The sequence below is a fragment of the Oncorhynchus mykiss genome, chromosome 2, assembly GCF_013265735.2.
Source record: "Oncorhynchus mykiss isolate Arlee chromosome 2, USDA_OmykA_1.1, whole genome shotgun sequence".
Classification (NCBI taxonomy): domain Eukaryota; kingdom Metazoa; phylum Chordata; class Actinopteri; order Salmoniformes; family Salmonidae; genus Oncorhynchus; species Oncorhynchus mykiss.
The window spans coordinates 18,721,133-18,740,694 of record NC_048566.1 but is presented as its reverse complement, the minus strand read 5'-3'; the positions used below and the strand labels follow the sequence as shown (position 1 = coordinate 18,740,694).

The 19,562-nt window shown below is 44.9% G+C and overlaps 1 protein-coding gene across 9 annotated transcripts in view; it reads right to left on the bottom strand.

The window, feature by feature from the left end:
- The window catches only part of ttyh1 (tweety family member 1), a 33,786-nt gene extending 14,506 nt beyond the window's left edge, over positions 1–19,280 (bottom strand). For 3 of the 9 annotated variants that reach the window (XM_036940676.1, XM_036940671.1, XM_036940672.1), the window contains exons 1-7: positions 18,430–19,277; positions 9,819–9,996; positions 5,966–6,195; positions 4,161–4,272; positions 2,067–2,404; positions 1,755–1,850; positions 1,445–1,517 (exon numbers count right to left, since the gene is read on the bottom strand). In XM_036940676.1, coding sequence (XP_036796571.1) covers positions 1,445–1,517; positions 1,755–1,850; positions 2,067–2,404; positions 4,161–4,272; positions 5,966–6,195; positions 9,819–9,953 — 984 coding nt within the window. In that variant the 5' untranslated portion in view covers positions 9,954–9,996; positions 18,430–19,277. Of the gene's footprint in view, positions 1–1,444; positions 1,518–1,754; positions 1,851–2,066; positions 2,405–4,160; positions 4,273–5,965; positions 6,196–9,818; positions 9,997–18,429 lie in introns of all 9 variants that reach the window. The other 6 variants (XM_036940662.1, XM_036940667.1, XM_036940678.1 and 3 more) reach the window with 4 other exon arrangements.
- Between the last annotated feature and the right edge of the window lie 282 nt (positions 19,281–19,562).

The following is a 19,562-nucleotide window of genomic DNA, read 5'->3' as shown; positions in this document are numbered from 1 at the left end:
CTCTCTCAACTGTTCCCTCCCTTTCTCTATCACTATCATCCTCTCTCTCTTTTCATTTACATTGATCCCTTCCTTTTTCCTCCCTCCTGACTGCCACATTGTAAAAAGAGCTGCAGGCACACAGACACAGAACAAGGGGCAGTCTGGCCAGGAGAGGGAGTGAGAGACCCAGACACACAGAGAGAGAGAGGGAGTCGGTCCAGGGCTGTTTAGACCCACAGCTGGGTCTTGTTTTGTCTGTCAGTGGCCAGGGACAGAAGGGCTCTGTGTGGACTGCTGGACGGACTCTGAGACATCTCCAGCCAGCTCCACATGACACTGGTCTGCTTGAAGCACTCTCCCTCCAGGCCTTTCAACCTTCTTTCATAGACACAGGGGCGCGCACAGGGGCACGCACACACACAAATGTCGTCCCCCCCCCCCCCCCCCCCCCCACTGCCACTCTCTCCTGACAAACTTCCAAGGCCTGGATTTGGAATGGGACAATTGCAAGAAAGAACACTCCCTGGCAGTTCTCAGCAAATGCCATCAACAGTTCTATATTCCTGGCTCGCTGCCAATTCTTTATCAATGCAATATTGAATAAAGATCTCTATGTTCTCTATTCCCTCCAAATGTTTATTTTGTTTTTATTTAACCTTTATTTAAATGCTAGAATAATTTGTTGCTTTTACTGTAATTATGTGTTATGGTCTATGGGGTTGTGGTCTGTGGGGTTGTGGTCTGTGGTGTTGTGGTAGGCATCAATCAATAGAATGGCCAAGATCGTGTCATAGCATAGAATCAAATTGTGTTTTTACTGTCACTGGCTGTCCCACTAGTCCCATTTCTACACCACCCTAAACAAACACCTTCTCCAACCCCCTCTCTTTCTCTCTGTGGGTTCTGGTGAGTCTTTGGAGAAGTCCTCCCTCTCTCTCTCCCTCAGTTCTCCCTCTCAACTCTCCCTCTCTCTGGGACTCACTCTCTCTCTCTCTCTCTCTCTCAAAAAGGACTTGTGTTCTTCTTCCATCACCCTCCAAGCCACACGCCCACACACAAGCTAACATGCATTAACATGCACTACTTACATACACATGCATGCCCACACACACACACACACACTGCTCACAAACACACAGAAAATACACAGAACACACCTACACACTAATTTCTGCCCCATTTTCCCTCCTTCTTGGTCCCCTGCCATGACTGCAGTGTTCCCTAGGAGGCCAGTCTTTTCACAGTTTAGCACAAGGGGCACAGAGACACACTGAATGCAATACAGAAACACATACACACACATGCAGACAGACACCAACAGAAGTACACAGCCATTCTGTTCTGCTCTGGCCGGGACTTCTTTAAGACATTCCTGAGATACTCTCTAGCCAGCCATGAACGATCAACTCCTTCCCCTCAACAACACACACCACCCCTCCTCCCTTTATCAGTCAATACTCACCACCACAGTGGCAGTCTCCAGGCCCAGGGATCCCCAGCTCAGGAACAGAGCCAGCCAGGCCAGCACCGTCATCCTGGGAGGAGAGAAACCACACACACATAGGGGTCAGCGAAGCACCAAACACACCTCCTAGGAACCATCATATATTACACAACCTACATGTCACAGAGTCGCGGAGCATTACAAACTCAGTGTTGTTCGATGCAATACAACACACAGGGTTTAACTGTCGGTGTGTGTGTGTGTGTGTGTGTGTGTGTGTGTGTGTGTGTGTGTGTGTGTGTGTGTGTGTGTGTGTGTGTGTGCTTACAGGATGAGGAGCCAGCGGGCCTGTTTGGCTAGCCCCAGCAGGATGAACAGACACACTAGGAGGTCCAACAGCAACAGCAGCACGTAGGACAGCCATCTACAGCCCAGGAGATAACAGCCATCTCAGCAATAGGACACCATAGAACCACACAATGCAGGGAGTACACTTCCAAATACATTTCTATGGTGCTGAACGCAAAACTCAATCTTTCAGCAAACCACAAGGGAGTGATATACTGGCACACGCTATGTGTGTTCTTAACACCCAATTTAAAACATTGGAGAAGAAGACACTCCCACTCCCTTCCCTCACCTGTAGTCCTCGTTGACCATCAGTGTGTTGGCTGCCCAGCCAGGGGAGAAGGGGCTTGGCATGACCCCTCCGACTGGTGCCACTGTGGGGGCCATGGAGGGGGGCACAGGGGTGAGGGCTGCTATGGGAGGATCTCCCCTATTGTTACTGCTGTTCCAGCCACCCCCGTCAGAGGAGCGAGCCATGGTCAGCGAGGTGAGCAGGGACACCACGTTCTCTGACAGTCTCCTACAGTTCCGGGTGGACACCAAGTAGGGCTTACTGCCTGTAAACAGCTCCTCCATAGTGGTCAGGGGCCCAGCGATGGACAGCTGTAGCCCAGAAATTGTGTCTGAAACCTGGGGAGTCGGAGAGGGAGGGGTGGGGCAGGACAGAGAGGTGGAGGTCATGAGTCATACAATCAATCTCATGGTCATGTAATCATAGAGAGTTTGTAGTTGTACAATCAACAACATGTGGTGGGTGGAGATTGAATTACAATGAAAAACATATACAGAGGAAAGAGGGCATCCATCACCTAGACATATAAACCACTGAGTGACCGCGTGGGAACAGACATATAAACCCCTAAGTGACCGCGTGGGAACAGACAGATAAACCACTGAGTGACCGCGTGGGGACAGACAGATAAACCACTAAGTGACCACGTGGGGACAAACATACAAAGCACTGAGTGACCCCGTGGGAACAGACATATTAACCACTAAGTGACCACGTGGGGACAAACATACAAAGCACTGAGTGACCCCGTGGGAACAGACATATTAACCACTAAGTGACCACGTGGGGACAAACATACAAAGCACTGAGTGACCACGTGGGAACAGACATATTAACCACTAAGTGACCACGTGGGGACAAACATACAAAGCACTGAGTGACCACGTGGGAACAGACATATTAACCACTAAGTGACCACGTGGGGACAAACATACAAAGCACTGAGTGACCACGTGGGAACAGACATATTAACCACTAAGTGACCGCGTGGGAACAGACAGATAAACCACTGAGTGACCACGTGGGAACAGACATATTAACCACTAAGTGACCACGTGGGGACAAACATACAAAGCACTGAGTGACCACGTGGGAACAGACATATTAACCACTAAGTGACCACGTGGGGACAAACATACAAAGCACTGAGTGACCACGTGGGAACAGACATATTAACCACTAAGTGACCGCGTGGGAACAGACAGATAAACCACTGAGTGACCACGTGGGAACAGACATATTAACCACTAAGTGACCACGTGGGGACAAACATACAAAGCACTGAGTGACCACGTGGGAACAGACATATTAACCACTAAGTGACCACGTGGGGACAAACATACAAAGCACTGAGTGACCACGTGGGGACAAACATACAAAGCACTGAGTGACCACGTGGGAACAGACATATAAACCCCTAAGTGACTGCGTGGGAACAGACAGATAAACCACTGAGTGACCACGTGGGGACAGACAGATAAACCACTGAGTGACCACGTGGGGACAGACAGATAAACCACTGAGTGACCGCGTGGGAACAGACATATAAACCCCTAAGTGACCGCGTGGGAACAGACATATTAACCACTGAGTGACCATGTGGGGACAGACAGATAAACCACTGAGTGACCGTGTGGGGACAGACAGATAAACCACTGAGCGGCCATGTGGGAACAGACAGATAAACCACTGAGTGACAGTGTGGGGAAAGACATATAAACCACTGAGTGACCGTGTGGGGACAGACAGATAAACCACTGAGTGACCACGTGGGGACAAACATACAAAGCACTGAGTGACCGCATGGGGACAGACATATAAACCCCTAAGTGACCACGTGGGGACAGACAGATAAACCACTGAGTGACCACGTGGGGACAGACATATAAACCCCTAAGTGACTGCGTGGGAACAGACATATTAACCACTGAGTGACCGCATGAGGACAGACAGATCTATATCACACCTGACAAGTTTACACCCCACTTTCTCTCCCTCTCCGCCAATATGTCTACCACACACACACACACACACTGCAGGGTAGATATTGTGCATGTCTGAAATTTGCTGGGAGGGAGGAGCTGGAGTACTCACCAGCAGATCGATGGAAGCCAGTGTGTAATTAGCTGTGAGAAGAGATGAGGTCAACTGATATATCCCATCATTAGCCTCGCTGTTGCCATAGAAACCAACGCCTATGGCAACACTGCGAAAAGGGGAACAGGGATTGAGGGAGAGAGGGAGGGAGAGAGATTCATATTTAATTCAGTTTGTACTGTATGTACATATTAAATGAATTTGACACAACAAGATGGAACTGGTGAGAGTGATGTGAAATGTGAGAAATGGATGAATGAACGAACGAACTAACAACCACAGGAAAACTAGAAAACATAAGATAGCTTAGAAGAGTTTTAGCAGCGTCTGCATCTGCAGTCTTCAGTTGGAGTGATATTAGAAACATAACAAATAATCACATATATAATCTATAATCTCTGTTATTCAAATATTCAGATTAAAGCTTAGGCCAGATGTTCACCAAATCCCCTCGCACCCGAGAGCAATGGTATGACCCAATCTCCCACAAAGTATGTGACCCAGATTAGAAAGCGGCGGAAAAAGAGGAGTGTTGTGTTTCATACAGTCAAACGTGTATGTTTTCTCTGACAGCATCATGTGTCATATATGTGCTCTGATGCACAACTTGAAGAATAGGGTGTCATTTGATATTTCCCACAATGCATTTCTAAAACTAAGATGTCTACTACCCTTTTTCATCTAAACAGCAAGAAGGTTGTGTATCAGAGAGAGAGATGACATCATCACGGCCGCAGGGGGGAACAGGACCACCATAACACAAACACCTGCATAATGATGACATCACTGAAGCGGAAATCAGATCTGGAGCACATTGTGCTGTTTGATAAAGCAGTGACATCAACTCAGGCTGACAATGCAATCCGATAACATGTGACATATGACAACGCTATGCTGCTGAGACAGGAGGGGACATCCAACATCATGCGGTGTCAGAGCTGAAGGTGTTCAACTGTGGGTTTTCTATATGAGAACCCAATCTGACTCAGTAAACCCCGCAAATTCTAATCTGGACCGCTAAACCAGTTCCACTTCATTCTTCTCCTCTAATCAGGGACTGATTAAGACCTGGGACACCAGGTGGGTGCAATTAATAATCAGGCAGAACAGACAACCAGCAGTACTCTGGACCTCGTAGGGTCAGATTTGAATACCTGCTGCAATATCCTCATGCAAACGTAAAATTAACATCCTGTCACAATGTGACTAAACACCCTCATGACAGTGGATGACAGCATAGTCACCAGAGAGGGAACAGAGGAGAGAGGATTCAATACACTGAGATGGAACTTCTGACATCATCGTCACGGTGATAGGAAACCACGATTCAATTTCCAAACCACAAACATGCTGCCACAAGCCCAAACACCTAACCTCAGTGGCCTGGTACATGTGGTCAAACGATAACTTGACCACGGTCAGTTAGGTCAACTGTCTGTGTCAGATATTGCCGGGAGCAAAATACTAACCCATTGTAAAGCAGGGACTGGACACTACTTTCTACAGTGCTCTGAAAATAACTTACTTCAAAACACACACATGGTTATTGGACCATTGGGAAATAATGAAAGTTAGAAGATATTACCTCTGTATTATAAAAATGATTTCCTTTCCTCTATCCTTGTGACAAATGGTCATATGGTTTGGTCACAGTTCATGAATACAACACTCATGACACTGATGTCACACAGACGACAGGACATCACAATATCCCAATGGCCCGCATAAAGAGGTCACAATGATCCTCATAATGACATCACATTGACCCTGGCAGTGACGTCACAATAACCTCTCTTACTCACCAGCACAGTGTGACAGCCGCCACCGACACCCAGGTGACGCAGCAGATACCCCGCCCTTTCTTGCCTCCGTATCCATGGCCAGTGCTGCCGTCTTCATCCTCCTCCTCTTCCTCAGATCCCTCGCTCCGGTCACCACGGCGACAGCAGCAGTAGTGTATAAGGAAGGAGATAATGACGAGGAGGGAGAGAACGAGAGCAATGGCCGAGAGACTAGAGAGGACCAGTAGAGTCTGAGAGAGTAAATCAAATTAAACACAGCACATTACAGACTGATGAGCAACACTGTCATTGTACTTGATTGCATAATGGAAAATGCATTTCTAAGTAACATTATCAACATTAACAAAAAAAAATAATCTAAAATTGTTAACAGATGACATTGATAAAATGTTGGTTCAACATATTTTTGCACGTGGGATAGAACTGTATGTCAGAGACACATCATGCACCACTGTCTAACTAATAGAAGGAATGAAACTCCCATGAGCCTCCTCTACACCATATGAGAGTCAAATATTGAGCCCAGACTGTAGCAGCTAGGGCTGGGTAAATGTATCAATATACTGTGTTATGGATAACAACAGGGATTCAGAGCAGCTGGGAGGTGCACGTGTTAGTCATGAGGACATTAGTGCCTTCATCACGGGAACCTCAATATTCTGCAAGAATCCATACAGTGTATTTATGCAAAATAGCAGGTTGATATTGTGATACTGAAAATCGCAATATTAATTTACTGTATATGCCATTTAGCAGACCCTTTTATTCAAAACAACTTACAGTCATGCATGCATACATTTTACGTATGGGTGGTCCCGGGAATCGAACCCGCTACCCTGGCATTACAAGCGCCATGCTCTACCAAATGAGCTACAAAGGACCACAACATTCTTTGGTCCTATAATTCCACTGTGACAAATGGCGTACAGTCCTACCTAGCCAAGCAGTGGAAGTGAAAGGTGATTAGAACATAAAGTGTATAAAGTTATCCAGGGGACATCAACTAAAAAGCTGGAGGCATTTGTCACACACACACACACACACGCACACACACACACACAAACACGCACACAGGCACACAGGCACACGCACACACAAACTAACCTGTATGACTCCATTCAGAAGAGCATACCTACTGCATTCATTAACCAGTAATTGAATGTAATAATATCATTCCTGACTGTTTAACATACATACTGAACATGATTAAGGGTTAAAAGCTACCTTGTATCGTCACACTACTACCTCAGCTGCAAGCTGTAGTGAACATTAAGTTACAAACCCCTGTCACATCTCTCCTGCATCTCATCTTCAGCCTGCACTCTGACATACTAACATCTATCATACTCAACTTTACTGGAGAGTGCATTTAGCCAGAACGCATATCTACAGCATTATCCCTCTCCATCTGCCTGTCTCACTCTCTCCCTCCCTCCCTCATTTTCCTCTCCTCCACCTTATCTCTCATCCCTCTCTCCGCTGCCTCCTGCTCTCTATAGCCACCCCAACCATCCATGTTCCCCTTTCTCTCTCCCCCCTCCCTCTCTCCTCCACTCTCCCTCCCCCCACACTCCCTCTCCCCTCTCCCCACTCCTGCTCCCCCTACCCCCTCTCCCTCCCCCTTCCTCCCTCTCTCCCCCTCCCTCCCCCTTCCTCCCCCCTCCCCTCCCTCCCCCCCTCCCCTCCCTCCCCTCTCCTCTCTCTTTCTATCCACGCCACTGCAACTCTATTAATAATCTGTGACCTACTTAAATACATTCACTGCCACCCTCACTTTCTCTATCCCTTTTACTCTCTCTTTCTGTCCTGTCTTCTGTTCCCCACGACCTCCTCACGTTACTCATCCTCTCCTTTTTACTCTCTCTTTCTGTCCTGTCTTCTGTTCCCCACGACCTCCTCACGTTACTCATCCTCTCCTTTTTACTCTCTCTTTCTGTCCTGTCTTCTGTTCCCCACGACCTCCTCACGTTACTCATCCTCTCCCTTTTACTCTCTCTTTCTGTCCTGTCTTCTGTTCCCCACGACCTCCTCACGTTACTCATCCTCTCCTTTTTACTCTCTCTTTCTGTCCTGTCTTCTGTTCCCCACGACCTCCTCACGTTACTCATCCTCTCCTTTTTACTCTCTCTTTCTGTCCTGTCTTCTGTTCCCCACGACCTCCTCACGTTACTCATCCTCTCCCTTTTACTCTCTCTTTCTGTCCTGTCTTCTGTTCCCCACGACCTCCTCACGTTACTCATCCTCTCCTTTTTACTCTCTCTTTCTGTCCTGTCTTCTGTTCCCCACGACCTCCTCACGTTACTCATCCTCTCCTTTTTACTCTCTCTTTCTGTCCTGTCGTCTGTTCCCCACGACCTCCTCACGTTACTCATCCTCTCCTTTTTACTCTCTCTTTCTGTCCTGTCTTCTGTTCCCCACGACCTCCTCACGTTACTCATCCTCTCCTTTTTACTCTCTCTTTCTGTCCTGTCTTCTGTTCCCCACGACCTCCTCACGTTACTCATCCTCTCCTTTTTACTCTCTCTTTCTGTCCTGTCTTCTGTTCCCCACGACCTCCTCACGTTACTCATCCTCTCCTTTTTACTCTCTCTTTCTGTCCTGTCTTCTGTTCCCCACGACCTCCTCACGCTACTCATCCTCTCCTTTTTACTCTCTCTTTCTGTCCTGTCTTCTGATCCCCACGACCTCCTCACGTTACTCATCCTCTCCTTTTTACTCTCTCTTTCTGTCCTGTCTTCTGTTCCCCACGTCCTCCTCACGTTACTCATCCTCTCCTTTTTACTCTCTCTTTCTGTCCTGTCTTCTGTTCCCCACGACCTCCTCACGTTACTCATCCTCTCCTTTTTACTCTCTCTTTCTGTCCTCTCTTCTGTTCCCCACGACCTCCTCACATTACTCATCCTCTCCTTTTTACTCTCTCTTTCTGTCCTGTCTTCTGTTCCCACGACCTCCTCACGTTACTCATCCTCTCCTTTTTACTCTCTCTTTTTGTCCTGTCTTCTGTTCCCCACGACCTCCTCACGTTACTCATCCTCTCCCTCTCATTCTCTCTCCATGTGCTTTCCATTTCTTTTGTCTTTCTCTACTGGCGGATCATTTGAGAATCCCTCTCTCGGTACTGTAGACATGTTGTAAACATGCAATGTGTGTGACGTAGGGAGTAGGGACGTAGAGCCACTGGAAGGGAATGGTGAAACCTAGAAATGAACAACAACACAACAAAATGGTGTGTTTTCTACCACAAAGACAATACAACATTTTGCTGCTACTACCACAGTGTCTCCAGATTAAAACACTCAAACCAAATCCTACTCAAACCGTACTGTGGAACTTTTACAATTGCATGCCGATGATGAGAATGAATGTGAAATAAGATGGAGTCTGTAGTGGAGCTGAGGGATGTAAACTGAACTGTGGTGGAGATGGGAACAGAACAGTGTAATTAAGTGCTAACAGTTTTGAGGAGAGACAGCCAGGTGGTGTAATATTTCAGATGACTTGAAATCCAGGTCAAGATTCTTCTGAGTGGTCTGGGCTCGTTTCCCTGTCAATAACTAGGCCACTTGCACCACTAGCATGAATAAGCTGTTTAAATGCTCTAATAATACCAGTAGGATTCTGCAGATGCCGCTGTGCAAAACAGAGGGGTGGGGGGATTCTGGATCAGACTTGGTTCTCATTCTTACCAAGTGCAATACATATTTTCCATTGAATCTTAGCTGTCTTTTATTGTCGATCTTGTTGTTTGAACCAAGAGAAAACTTGAGATAAATATGAATCAATCAGTCGTGCTGTATGATTGGCCAGTTGTAGTTTGGGATGGATGTGATTGGCTGTGGGTATTTTCTGTTACCTGTTGGTACTCCCAGCTGTCGGGGATGAATAGGTTGTCTCTCATCGTCATGGTGAGGTCCAGCCGGGGGAGGGCGTGGCACATCCTCACCCATAGCGAAGGGGTGTAGCTGGGCACGGTCGCCATGGCAGCCATACTCTATCGCCTAACCCCCCCTCCTCCACCCTGTTGAAAGGAACTAAGTGAAGAGAAGGGTTAAAATATCAAAGGTGTGTAAGTGATAGACATATTCCACATTTCCACACCAGTGGCAGACCAATGATAAATACTATGAGTAAGCAAAGCCTTATGCTGTATGTGGTGCTGGGTGATGGCTATTGCAACTGAAATGTTGTCCGTCTACCACTCCTTCTTACACACTGGAAGCCAGGGAAGAAAGATAAGATGTTTCAGAACAACCCTGCTGAGGAGGCAGGGAGGGAGGGAGCGAGGGAGGAAGCGAGGGAGCAAGGGAACTAGGGGACATCAACTCACCAACCAACCCTCCTCCAGTCTGTGGGAGAGCCAGCCAATGGTTAATGAAACTTCCTATTTCATCAATCAATGTACTGTAGGTGGGTCAGCACAATGTGAAGTTTGTTTACATTGTCTTCTCCTAAACTCTGATCTAAGGTGATGTTTACATTGTCTTTTCCTAGATTCTGATCTAAGGTGATGTTTACATGGTCTTCTCCTAGACCACATCGAACTCATTCCACGGAGTTCTGAGTGTTTTCGCTCCTCCCTTCTACTTGATTGATGAATTAAGGTCACTAATTAGTAAGGAACTCCCCTCATCTTGTTGTCTAGGTCTTAATTGAAAGGAAATAACAAAAACCTGCAGAAACTAGGATGTCTGTGGAATGAGTTTGACACCCCTGTCCTAGACTCTGATCTAAAGGTGAGGTTTACATGGTCTCCTCCTAATGCTTAAAGTAAGGAATTGTGAAAGTCAAGGTAATCTAATCCTAGATCAGAGCTATCTATGCCTAAGGGCTTGTACCTGGAGCGAGGAGGTATGCAGGGTGAAACCCTGTGGAGCAGAAACCACAGAGCAAGAGCAGACATTGCTAGTTATTTTTGCTCAGCTTCTAATCTACATTTGGATCACGGTTGTGGTCAATTCCATTCCAATTCATTCAAGTACAGAAGTGAAATTCATCTGGCTGAACTGAATAGAATTGGAACCTGCCAAAAACCTGGATTGGATGTGCGCGATTCCTCTCTTATCCAGGGGACATCAACTAAACCAACTACCCTGTCGTCTCTACTAACATCCTACTTCATCATACTCCTCAACCTATGGGAGCAGAGTAGGGGAGATAGTGGGAGGTCCAGTGGCAATCTCAGCCACACCACACAACCAGCACTATATAACAGAGGCAGAGTTGGGTCAATACAAGAGGGAGATTCAACCGCCATCAGACCAACTATCAACACAACACCCCTCAACCATCCTGGAAATTAGAAGATACTATAAGAGATAGTATGTCTACAACAATGATGCACAGTAGCAGACTTCACACAACCACCCTCCAAAGGGAAGGAGAGAGGGGAAACAAGGGAGAACAGGTCAGTCTTTGTAGCCAAACTCCACCACCACACCCTGCTGAGAGACTCTGCTCCCCCTCCCTTCCTCAAGCCCAGCCAAGAGGGAGAAAGTAGGGGAAATACAAAGAGAAATCCGGTTATCCCAGATAGACACCGCAATCTACATTACAATCACAGAGCTATGAAGAGGGGATGAGGGGGATGGTAAAGGGGGCCACGGCACTGATTGTGCAGATTAAGAGAATACCAGGGTTTTACAGTTGAAGACAAGAGGGTTTCAAGAGAGCCTATGAGATGAGATCAGCACAGACTAGACCATTGACAGGAGTTGTACTGAGGAGTAGAGACAGGGGGTTGTACAGTACTGCTCTACATACAGTGAGACACAGAGGAACGTTGAGGAAAGACAATAGTGTATTTGATAGCGTCTATCAGGGGGGAGGGATTCTTAGATTTGGATTCTGCACCAGGCTCCTATCTTGGTTTTGCTGTCTTTGAATGTTTAGAACATTCAGCATTGTATCACATGAATTCTCATCCTTTTTAATGATCCATCTGTATGAGCACACGACACTACATTTGAATAGAAGCACTACACAATACTAAATATGATCAAGAATCGCATATGACCATATCTGATCTATTTTAGAAATATCAATCGTCTTTTTACTGTAGCAGTCATTTAAAATCAATGACGCCTCAACGGACATAATAAGTGTGTGTGTGTGTGTGTGTGTGTGTGTGAGGGTTAAACAGACAACCCAGACAGTCAATCCCAAGCTCATTAGAATAAGCCTGTTCACCTTAATGGCTCCAAACCCCCAACTGTCACTAACTAAATCAATGCCAACACTCGTCCGTCCATCCCCTCACACTGAGGCTGTCAACAGACTGGTGTTATTGTTGTAGTCTCACATTGTTATGGCCAGACTCTGATTAGGTGAATTATAGGAATGTTGTTGTGTGGTTAGACTATAGTGTGAATTGAAATTCAATTCATGTTACTTGCAAAAGTCTACATTAACGATTTTTGGCAATTATCATAAATCTGTCTGTCTGTCCACAACCAGATGTGGTGTCAACAATGGGAACTAGTGCTAACATGAACCCAGAAAGGGATTGAGGGGGCACCAGGGAGGGAGCACCATAGAGGGAGCAGTCTGAGCTGAGCAGTGGTCCAGCAGTAGTTGTCAGAGGGAGGCAGGCTCAAGTTGACGTGATGCTTCCTGCCAGCTTGTTATCATGCTGGTTACCATTGCATAACTGAAGGCAAATAACAGGGAGCAAGGAGAGAAGGGGAGAAGGGGAGAGGAGAGGGAGACGGAAGAAGGAAACACAAACCACAGCCTTCTGTGCTGTGCACGCGCTGCTTCAAAACCAACAAGAGACACTCAGGAACAAAAAAGCCGAGGAGAAATGGATAGAATACAGTAGAATAGACGTCAACTATCTGTCACTGAACCAAGCTGACTGACTCAACCCTGAGAATGGCTCTGTTATGAAACAGTCACTGAGCTATTTGTATTGAGGGAGCCTCCAGAATATGTTTCTCCACGAGGCCATTTTGTAAGGCGGTTTAATGAGGAAGACTGAGGATGTGCAGCTGGGAAGAAAATCGTCTTTGGACAGTAAAGCCACCTTCTCCTTTATCCTGTATTGCACCACATATTCTTATTACTACACATCACAAACAACAGCTTTCCTCTGGGCCACTGGGTATGAATAATGACATGCAACAGAAATCATACCACACGTTAAGGCCCAATGGTCTCCCTAACAACCACTTAAGGACACTCTTAATGATTGCCGTTTATGAGACAGTTATATGGCCCTGTGATACACACCACAGCCCAGTTATCATCAGTCAGTGGGGACATGAACGGCCCATTCAGTGTGAGGACTGTAATGTATCTACACTACCGTTTAAAAAACTTTGGGGTCACTTAGAAATGTCCTTGTTTTTGAAAGAAAAGCACATTTTTTGTCCATTAAAATAACATCAAATTGTCAGAAAGACACTGTAGAGATTGTTACTGTTGTAAATGACTATTGTAGCTGGAAACGGCAGATTTTTTATGGAACATCTACATAGGCCAATTATCAGCAACCATCACTCCTGTGTTCCAATGGCACGTTGTGTTAGCTAATCCAAGTTTATCATTTTAAAAGGCGAAATGATCATTAGAAAACCCCTTTGCAATTATGTTAGCACAGCTGAAAACTGTAGTTCTGATTAAAGAAGCAATAAAACTGGCCTTCTTCAGACTAGTTGAGTATCTGGAGCTTCAGCATTTGTGGGTTGGATTACATTCCCAAAATGGCCAGAAACAAAGAACTTTCTTCTGAAACTCATCAGTCTATTCTTGTTCTGAAGAATGAAGGCTATTCCATGCGAGAAATTGCCAAGAAACTGAAGATCTCGTACAACGCTGTGTACTACTCCCTTCACAGAACAGCACATACTGGTTCTAACCAGAATAGAAAGAGGAGTGGGAGGCCCCGGTGCACAACTGAGCAAGAGGACAAGTACATTAGTGTCTAGTTTGAGAAACAGACGCCTCACAAGTCCTCAACTGGCAGCTTCCTTAAATAGTACCTGCTAAACACCAGTCTCAACATCAACAGTGAAGAGGCGTCTCCGGGATGATGGCCTTCTAGGCAGAGTTGGAAAGAAAAAGCCATATCTCAGACTGGCCAATAAAAAGAAAAGATTAAGAATGGCAAAAGAATCACAGAACCTGGACAGAGGAACTCTGCCTAGAAGGCCAGCATCCCGGAGTCGCCTCTTCACTGTTGACGTTGAGACTGGTGTTTTGAGGGTACTATTTAATGACAATAGTCATTTTTATTTTACCTTTATTTATAGAGGTTTTTTCTCATTGAGACAAGTTTAAACTCCACCAACAAAACTAGATCACCACATTTTAAAATGTTCATGACAGAATTCCAGGACAACGGAGCTAAGTAACTAAAACTATTTCTACCATGTCCTGTTCTCATTTTTAGTACTGTTAGAAGCAAATCAGAATGGGACCGTAATTTATATTTATTTACTGACCTGACTAAAAAAGAACAGAGATAAAAATTCAATTTTACCCAATATGGCCTTATAAATCAGTGTATACCAGTGTTTAAGCCTACGCAAGGTCAATGAGGACCAGTCAACAGCGCTGTAGAGATCACAATGATGTGTTAGACGTTTCTGATTTGAAATTAACCTGAGGGCTGCATGATACACTGAATCAAGTGCTCTCAGGGTAGTTGATTCAGGCTGAGGCCTGCATATATACAGTGGGGCAAAAAAGTATTTAGTCAGCCACCAATTGTGCAAGTTCTTCCACTTAAAAAGATGAGAGAGGCCTGTAATCATCATCTGTTTTCATCATAGGTACACTTCAGCTATGACAGACAAAATAAGAAAAAAAATCCAGAAAATCACATTGTAGGATTTTTAATGAATTTATTTGCAAATTATGGTGGAAAATAAGTATTTGGTCACCTACAAACAAGCAAGATTTCTGGCTCTCACAGACCTGTAACTTCTTCTTTAAGAGGCACCTCTGTCCTCCACTCGTTACCTGTATTAATGGACCTGTTTGAACTTGTTATCAGTATAAAAGACACCTGTCCACAACCTCAAACAGTCACACTCCAAACTCCACTATGGCCAAGACCAAAGAGCTGTCAAAGGACACCAGAAACTAAATTGTAGACCTGCACCAGGCTTGGAAGACTGAATCTGCAATAGGTAAGCAGCTTGGTTTGAAGAAATCAACTGTGGGAGCAATTATTAGGAAATGGAAGACATACAAGACCACTGATAATCTCCCTCGATCTGGAGCTCCACACAAGATCTCACCCCGTGGGGTCAAAATGATCACAAGAACGGTGAGCAAAAATCCCAGAACCACACGGGGGGACCTAGTGAATGACCTGCAGAGAGCTGGGACCAAAGTAACAAAGCCTACCATCAGTAACACACTACGCCGCCAGGGACTCAAATCCTGCAGTGCCAGACGTGTCCCCCTGCTTAAGCCAGTACATGTCCAGGCCCGTCTGAAGTTTGCTAGAGAGCATTTGGATGATCCAAAAGAAGATTGGGAGAATGTCATATGGTCAGATGAAACCAAAATATAACTTTTTGGTAAAAACTCAACTTGTCGTGTTTGGAGGACAAAGAATGCTGAGTTGCAGCCAAAGAACACCATACCTACTGTGAAGCATGGGGGTGGAAACATTATGCTTTGGGGCTGTTTTTCTGTCAAGGGACCAGGACGACTGATCCGTGTAAAGGAAAGAATGAATGGGGCCATGTATCGTGAGATTTTGAGTGAAAACCTCCTTCCATCAGCAAGGGCATTGAAGATGAAACATGGCTGGGTCCTTCTGCATGACAATGATCCCAAACACACCGCCCGGGGAACGAAGGAGCGGCTTCGTAAAAAGAATTTCAAGGTCCTGGAGTGGCCTAGCCAGTCTCCAGATCTCAACCCCATAGAAAATCTTTGGAGGGAGTTGAAAGTCCGTGTTGCCCAGCAACAGCCCCAAAACATCACTGCTCTAGAGGAGATCTGCATGGACGAATGGGCCAAAATACCAGCAAGTGTGTGAAAACCTTGTGAAGACTTACAGAAAACGTTTGACCTCTGTCATTGCCAACAAAGGGTATATAACAAAGTATTGAGATAAACTTTTGTTATTGACCAAATACTTATTTTCCACCATAATTTGCAAATAAATTCATAAAAAAATCCTACAATGTGATTTTCTGGATTTTTTTCCCTCATTTTGTCTGTCATAGTTGAAGTGTACCTGTGATGAAAATTACAGGCTTCTCATCTTTTTAAGTGGGAGAACTTGCACAATTGGTGGCTGACTAAATACTTTTTTGCCCCACTGTATAACATCACTAAAATCTAAAACCGACAGTAATGTACATCGTACCAGCTCATTCCTGGCCTCAAAAGAAAAACAAGCAGGGCCTCCCGGGTGGTGCAGTGGTCTAGGGCACTGCATTGCAGCGCTAGCTGTGCCACCAGAGACTCTGAGGTCCGTGAGGCGACGCACAATTGGCCTAGCATCGTCCGGGTTAGGGAGGGCCTAGCGTTGTCCGGTAGGGATATCTTTGTCTCATCGCGCACTAGCGACTCCTGTGGGGGGCCGGGCACAGTGCGAGCTAAGCAGGTCGCCAGGTGCACGGTGTCTCCTCCGACACATTGGTGCGGCTGGCTTCCGGGTTGGATGTGTTAAGAGGCAGTGCGGCTTGGTTGGGTTGTGTTTCAGGGGACACATGGCTTTCGGCCTTCGTCTCTCCCGAGCCCGTACGGGAGTTGTAGCGATGAGACAAGATAGTAACTACTAACAATTGGATGGCACGAAATTGGGGCGAAAAGAGGGTAAAATTCAACAACAAAAACAGCCTTATGCCGGTAATAAAATCCTATTTTCAGCTTGAGCTTCCTTATCAAGTTCTCTACATGCAAAGTGAAGCTCAGCTTATCATCAACCCACACACCCAAATATTTGTACACTTTAACTTGCTCTATAGTATGTCCAGCCAATGTAGCAATGACATGATTTGTAACATGCCTGGCATTTGAAAATATCATGCATTTTGTTTTACCTGAATTTAGAATCAGCTTTAAATCATACAGATTCTGTTGTATGATGTTAAATGCTCTTTGGGCATTTTCAAAAGCTAAAGATAAACTACCACTTGAATAAAGAACAGTATCATCTGCATAAAAATGAACATCCACTGTTTCAATAAGATCCCCAATGTTGTTGATATACAAAATGAACAACAGTGGGCCCAAAATAGAACACCTGAGCACACCTCTATGGACTCAGATTTACAACCATCTGCCATTACACATTGTGTACGATTTGATAGGTAATTTATAAACCAATCTAGAGCATGACCAGTAATTCCACAACATTTAACCAACAACATTAACAATGTCTACACTGTACTTCTGATCAATTTGATGTTATTTTAATGGACAAAAGATGAGCTTTTCTTTCAAAAACAAGGACATTTTTAAGTGACCCCAAACTTTTGAAGGGTAGTGTATAAATACACATTTCCAGACTCTACTAGAGGTTGAATTGTTTCTTATAAAATTCATATTTAAGTTTCAGTTGAAATTCATGTTTGTGTAAAAAAAATGTCCCACCAGGATCACGTACGTGCACGCACACATGTTTGTTTTACTATCCTTGTGGGTAACGAAGAAAAAAAATCCATTCAAAATCCTATTTTCCTTAACCCTTAACCCTTAACCCTAACCCTTATCCTAATTGTAACCCTAACCCTAACCCTTAACCCTAACCCTTATCCTAATTGTAACCCTAACCCTTAACCCTAACCCTTAACTCTAACCCTTATCCTAATTGTAACCCTAACCCTAAAAGCCTTTTTACTTGTGGGGACCAGCAAAATGTACACACTTGTCCACATTTTGGATACAAGGATAGTTAAACCAAACCATACACACACATTTCACCAAATCAATGAAAGATTGAGTGCATTCAGCTGCAGGCTGCTCCGTGCTTGTAGAATCAATAAATCCAACATGGAGCTTTGGAGTGTACAAGAGTATAACATACAGTACCAAGAGGATGGACAAATGCTCCCACACTAACAATCTCATTTAGAAGCTTGCACAAAGTCAAATGTAGCATTTGAGAGAGGTTTGCTGAAGATGAAGCTAAGCAAACTATTCAGTGAGAAACAATGTGATATTTTATTAATATAAATAAAATATATCTTATCAACTATGATAAAGTAGAGAGATTGACAAAACAATCTAAAACAGAGTGAATCAAATAAACATGGTTCAACCTCAATGTTTTATAAATCATTTCCTAATTTCAACATCAGCCAATGCAGACATTGCGAAAATTCCAAACATTTGATGTAAAACCCAGGCTTCTCTCCCCTTTCCATCATTGAACATAAACTGCAATGGTCTAACAGTGCATGATGAATCTATTTCACTTGACTGCCCATTCATCTTGTAGAATACACAGACAATTCACCCATGGTGAATGAGTGATTGAAGAGTGATCCGTTTCTTACCTTTGACTGTAGCGTTGGGAGAGTGTTCTGCTATCTCTTGCTCTTCTCTGGTGTTCTGTCAAATATCTACACACTCACTGAGGTATACCGTTGCCAACCATCACTGCTGGATCCTCTTGGGAAAAAAACTCATCCTGAAATATATAGGTTTAGGGGACATGAACCCCAAAAATACGTCAAATGTAAATAAATAACAAGGTCTGTTTTTGTTTTTGAAATATTAAACAGCCTGTGATTGGATGGTTGTCTGGTAACAGTGGAGAGGTTGATGGATAAGAGAGGAGCCCTCAGCGCAAGAGAGAGAGGAGAGAGAGGGAGGAGAGAGAGGGATTAGGATTGAGAAGACACCCCAGAGGGACCCTTATCGTCATGTCAGAACCCCATTCATGCAGCAGATCGTTCAGCCAGACTTCACAACAAGGCAGCGACACGATTGTGCCCAGCGATAATGAATCTGTTAACGGGGATTAGGACTCCATCCACTCTCCGCTCACACAAATGATGATGCTGCTGGGCGATACAGACAAAGCTCTTACTGAAACCTCCATCAACACTCAGTCACACACACAACATACCAATCTCTACACTCTCAGATTAGGAGGCAAAAATCTGACCAAAATCAACAAATCATCATAAAAAAAATCTACGATTGTCTAAATTAAAAAAATACAAAACGAGAAAAGGTCCAATTATTCGAGTTTGAGTTACATTTCAGATTTCTGTACAAAAAATCCACAAAATATTTGTTGAAGAAATCTCCTGTGTGGTTAGGCAGGGCAGTGTTTGGCTGTGTTGTGCAGAGAGGAAGAGAGCGGGAGAGGTAGAGATGCACATATATTTAGGCAGAAGCAAATAAGCACACCACTTAGATGGATACTGAGAGCAAGAGAGAATGGGAGGGAGGGAGGGAGGGAGGGATGGAGGGTGCAACAAAGATATTGTGAATAGGAAAAAGATGGGTTGTCAACTGGGCAGTGAGTGAGCGTGAGAGAAAGAGGGAGGGATGGAGGGAGGGAGGGAGGGAGGGAGAGCGATGAATAGAGGGAGAGGGGAGTTGCAAAACCAGTTTCGAGTGGAGACTGCAAAATAGTATCAACACCATGATTCAACAACAACCACGAAAAGCAGAGATG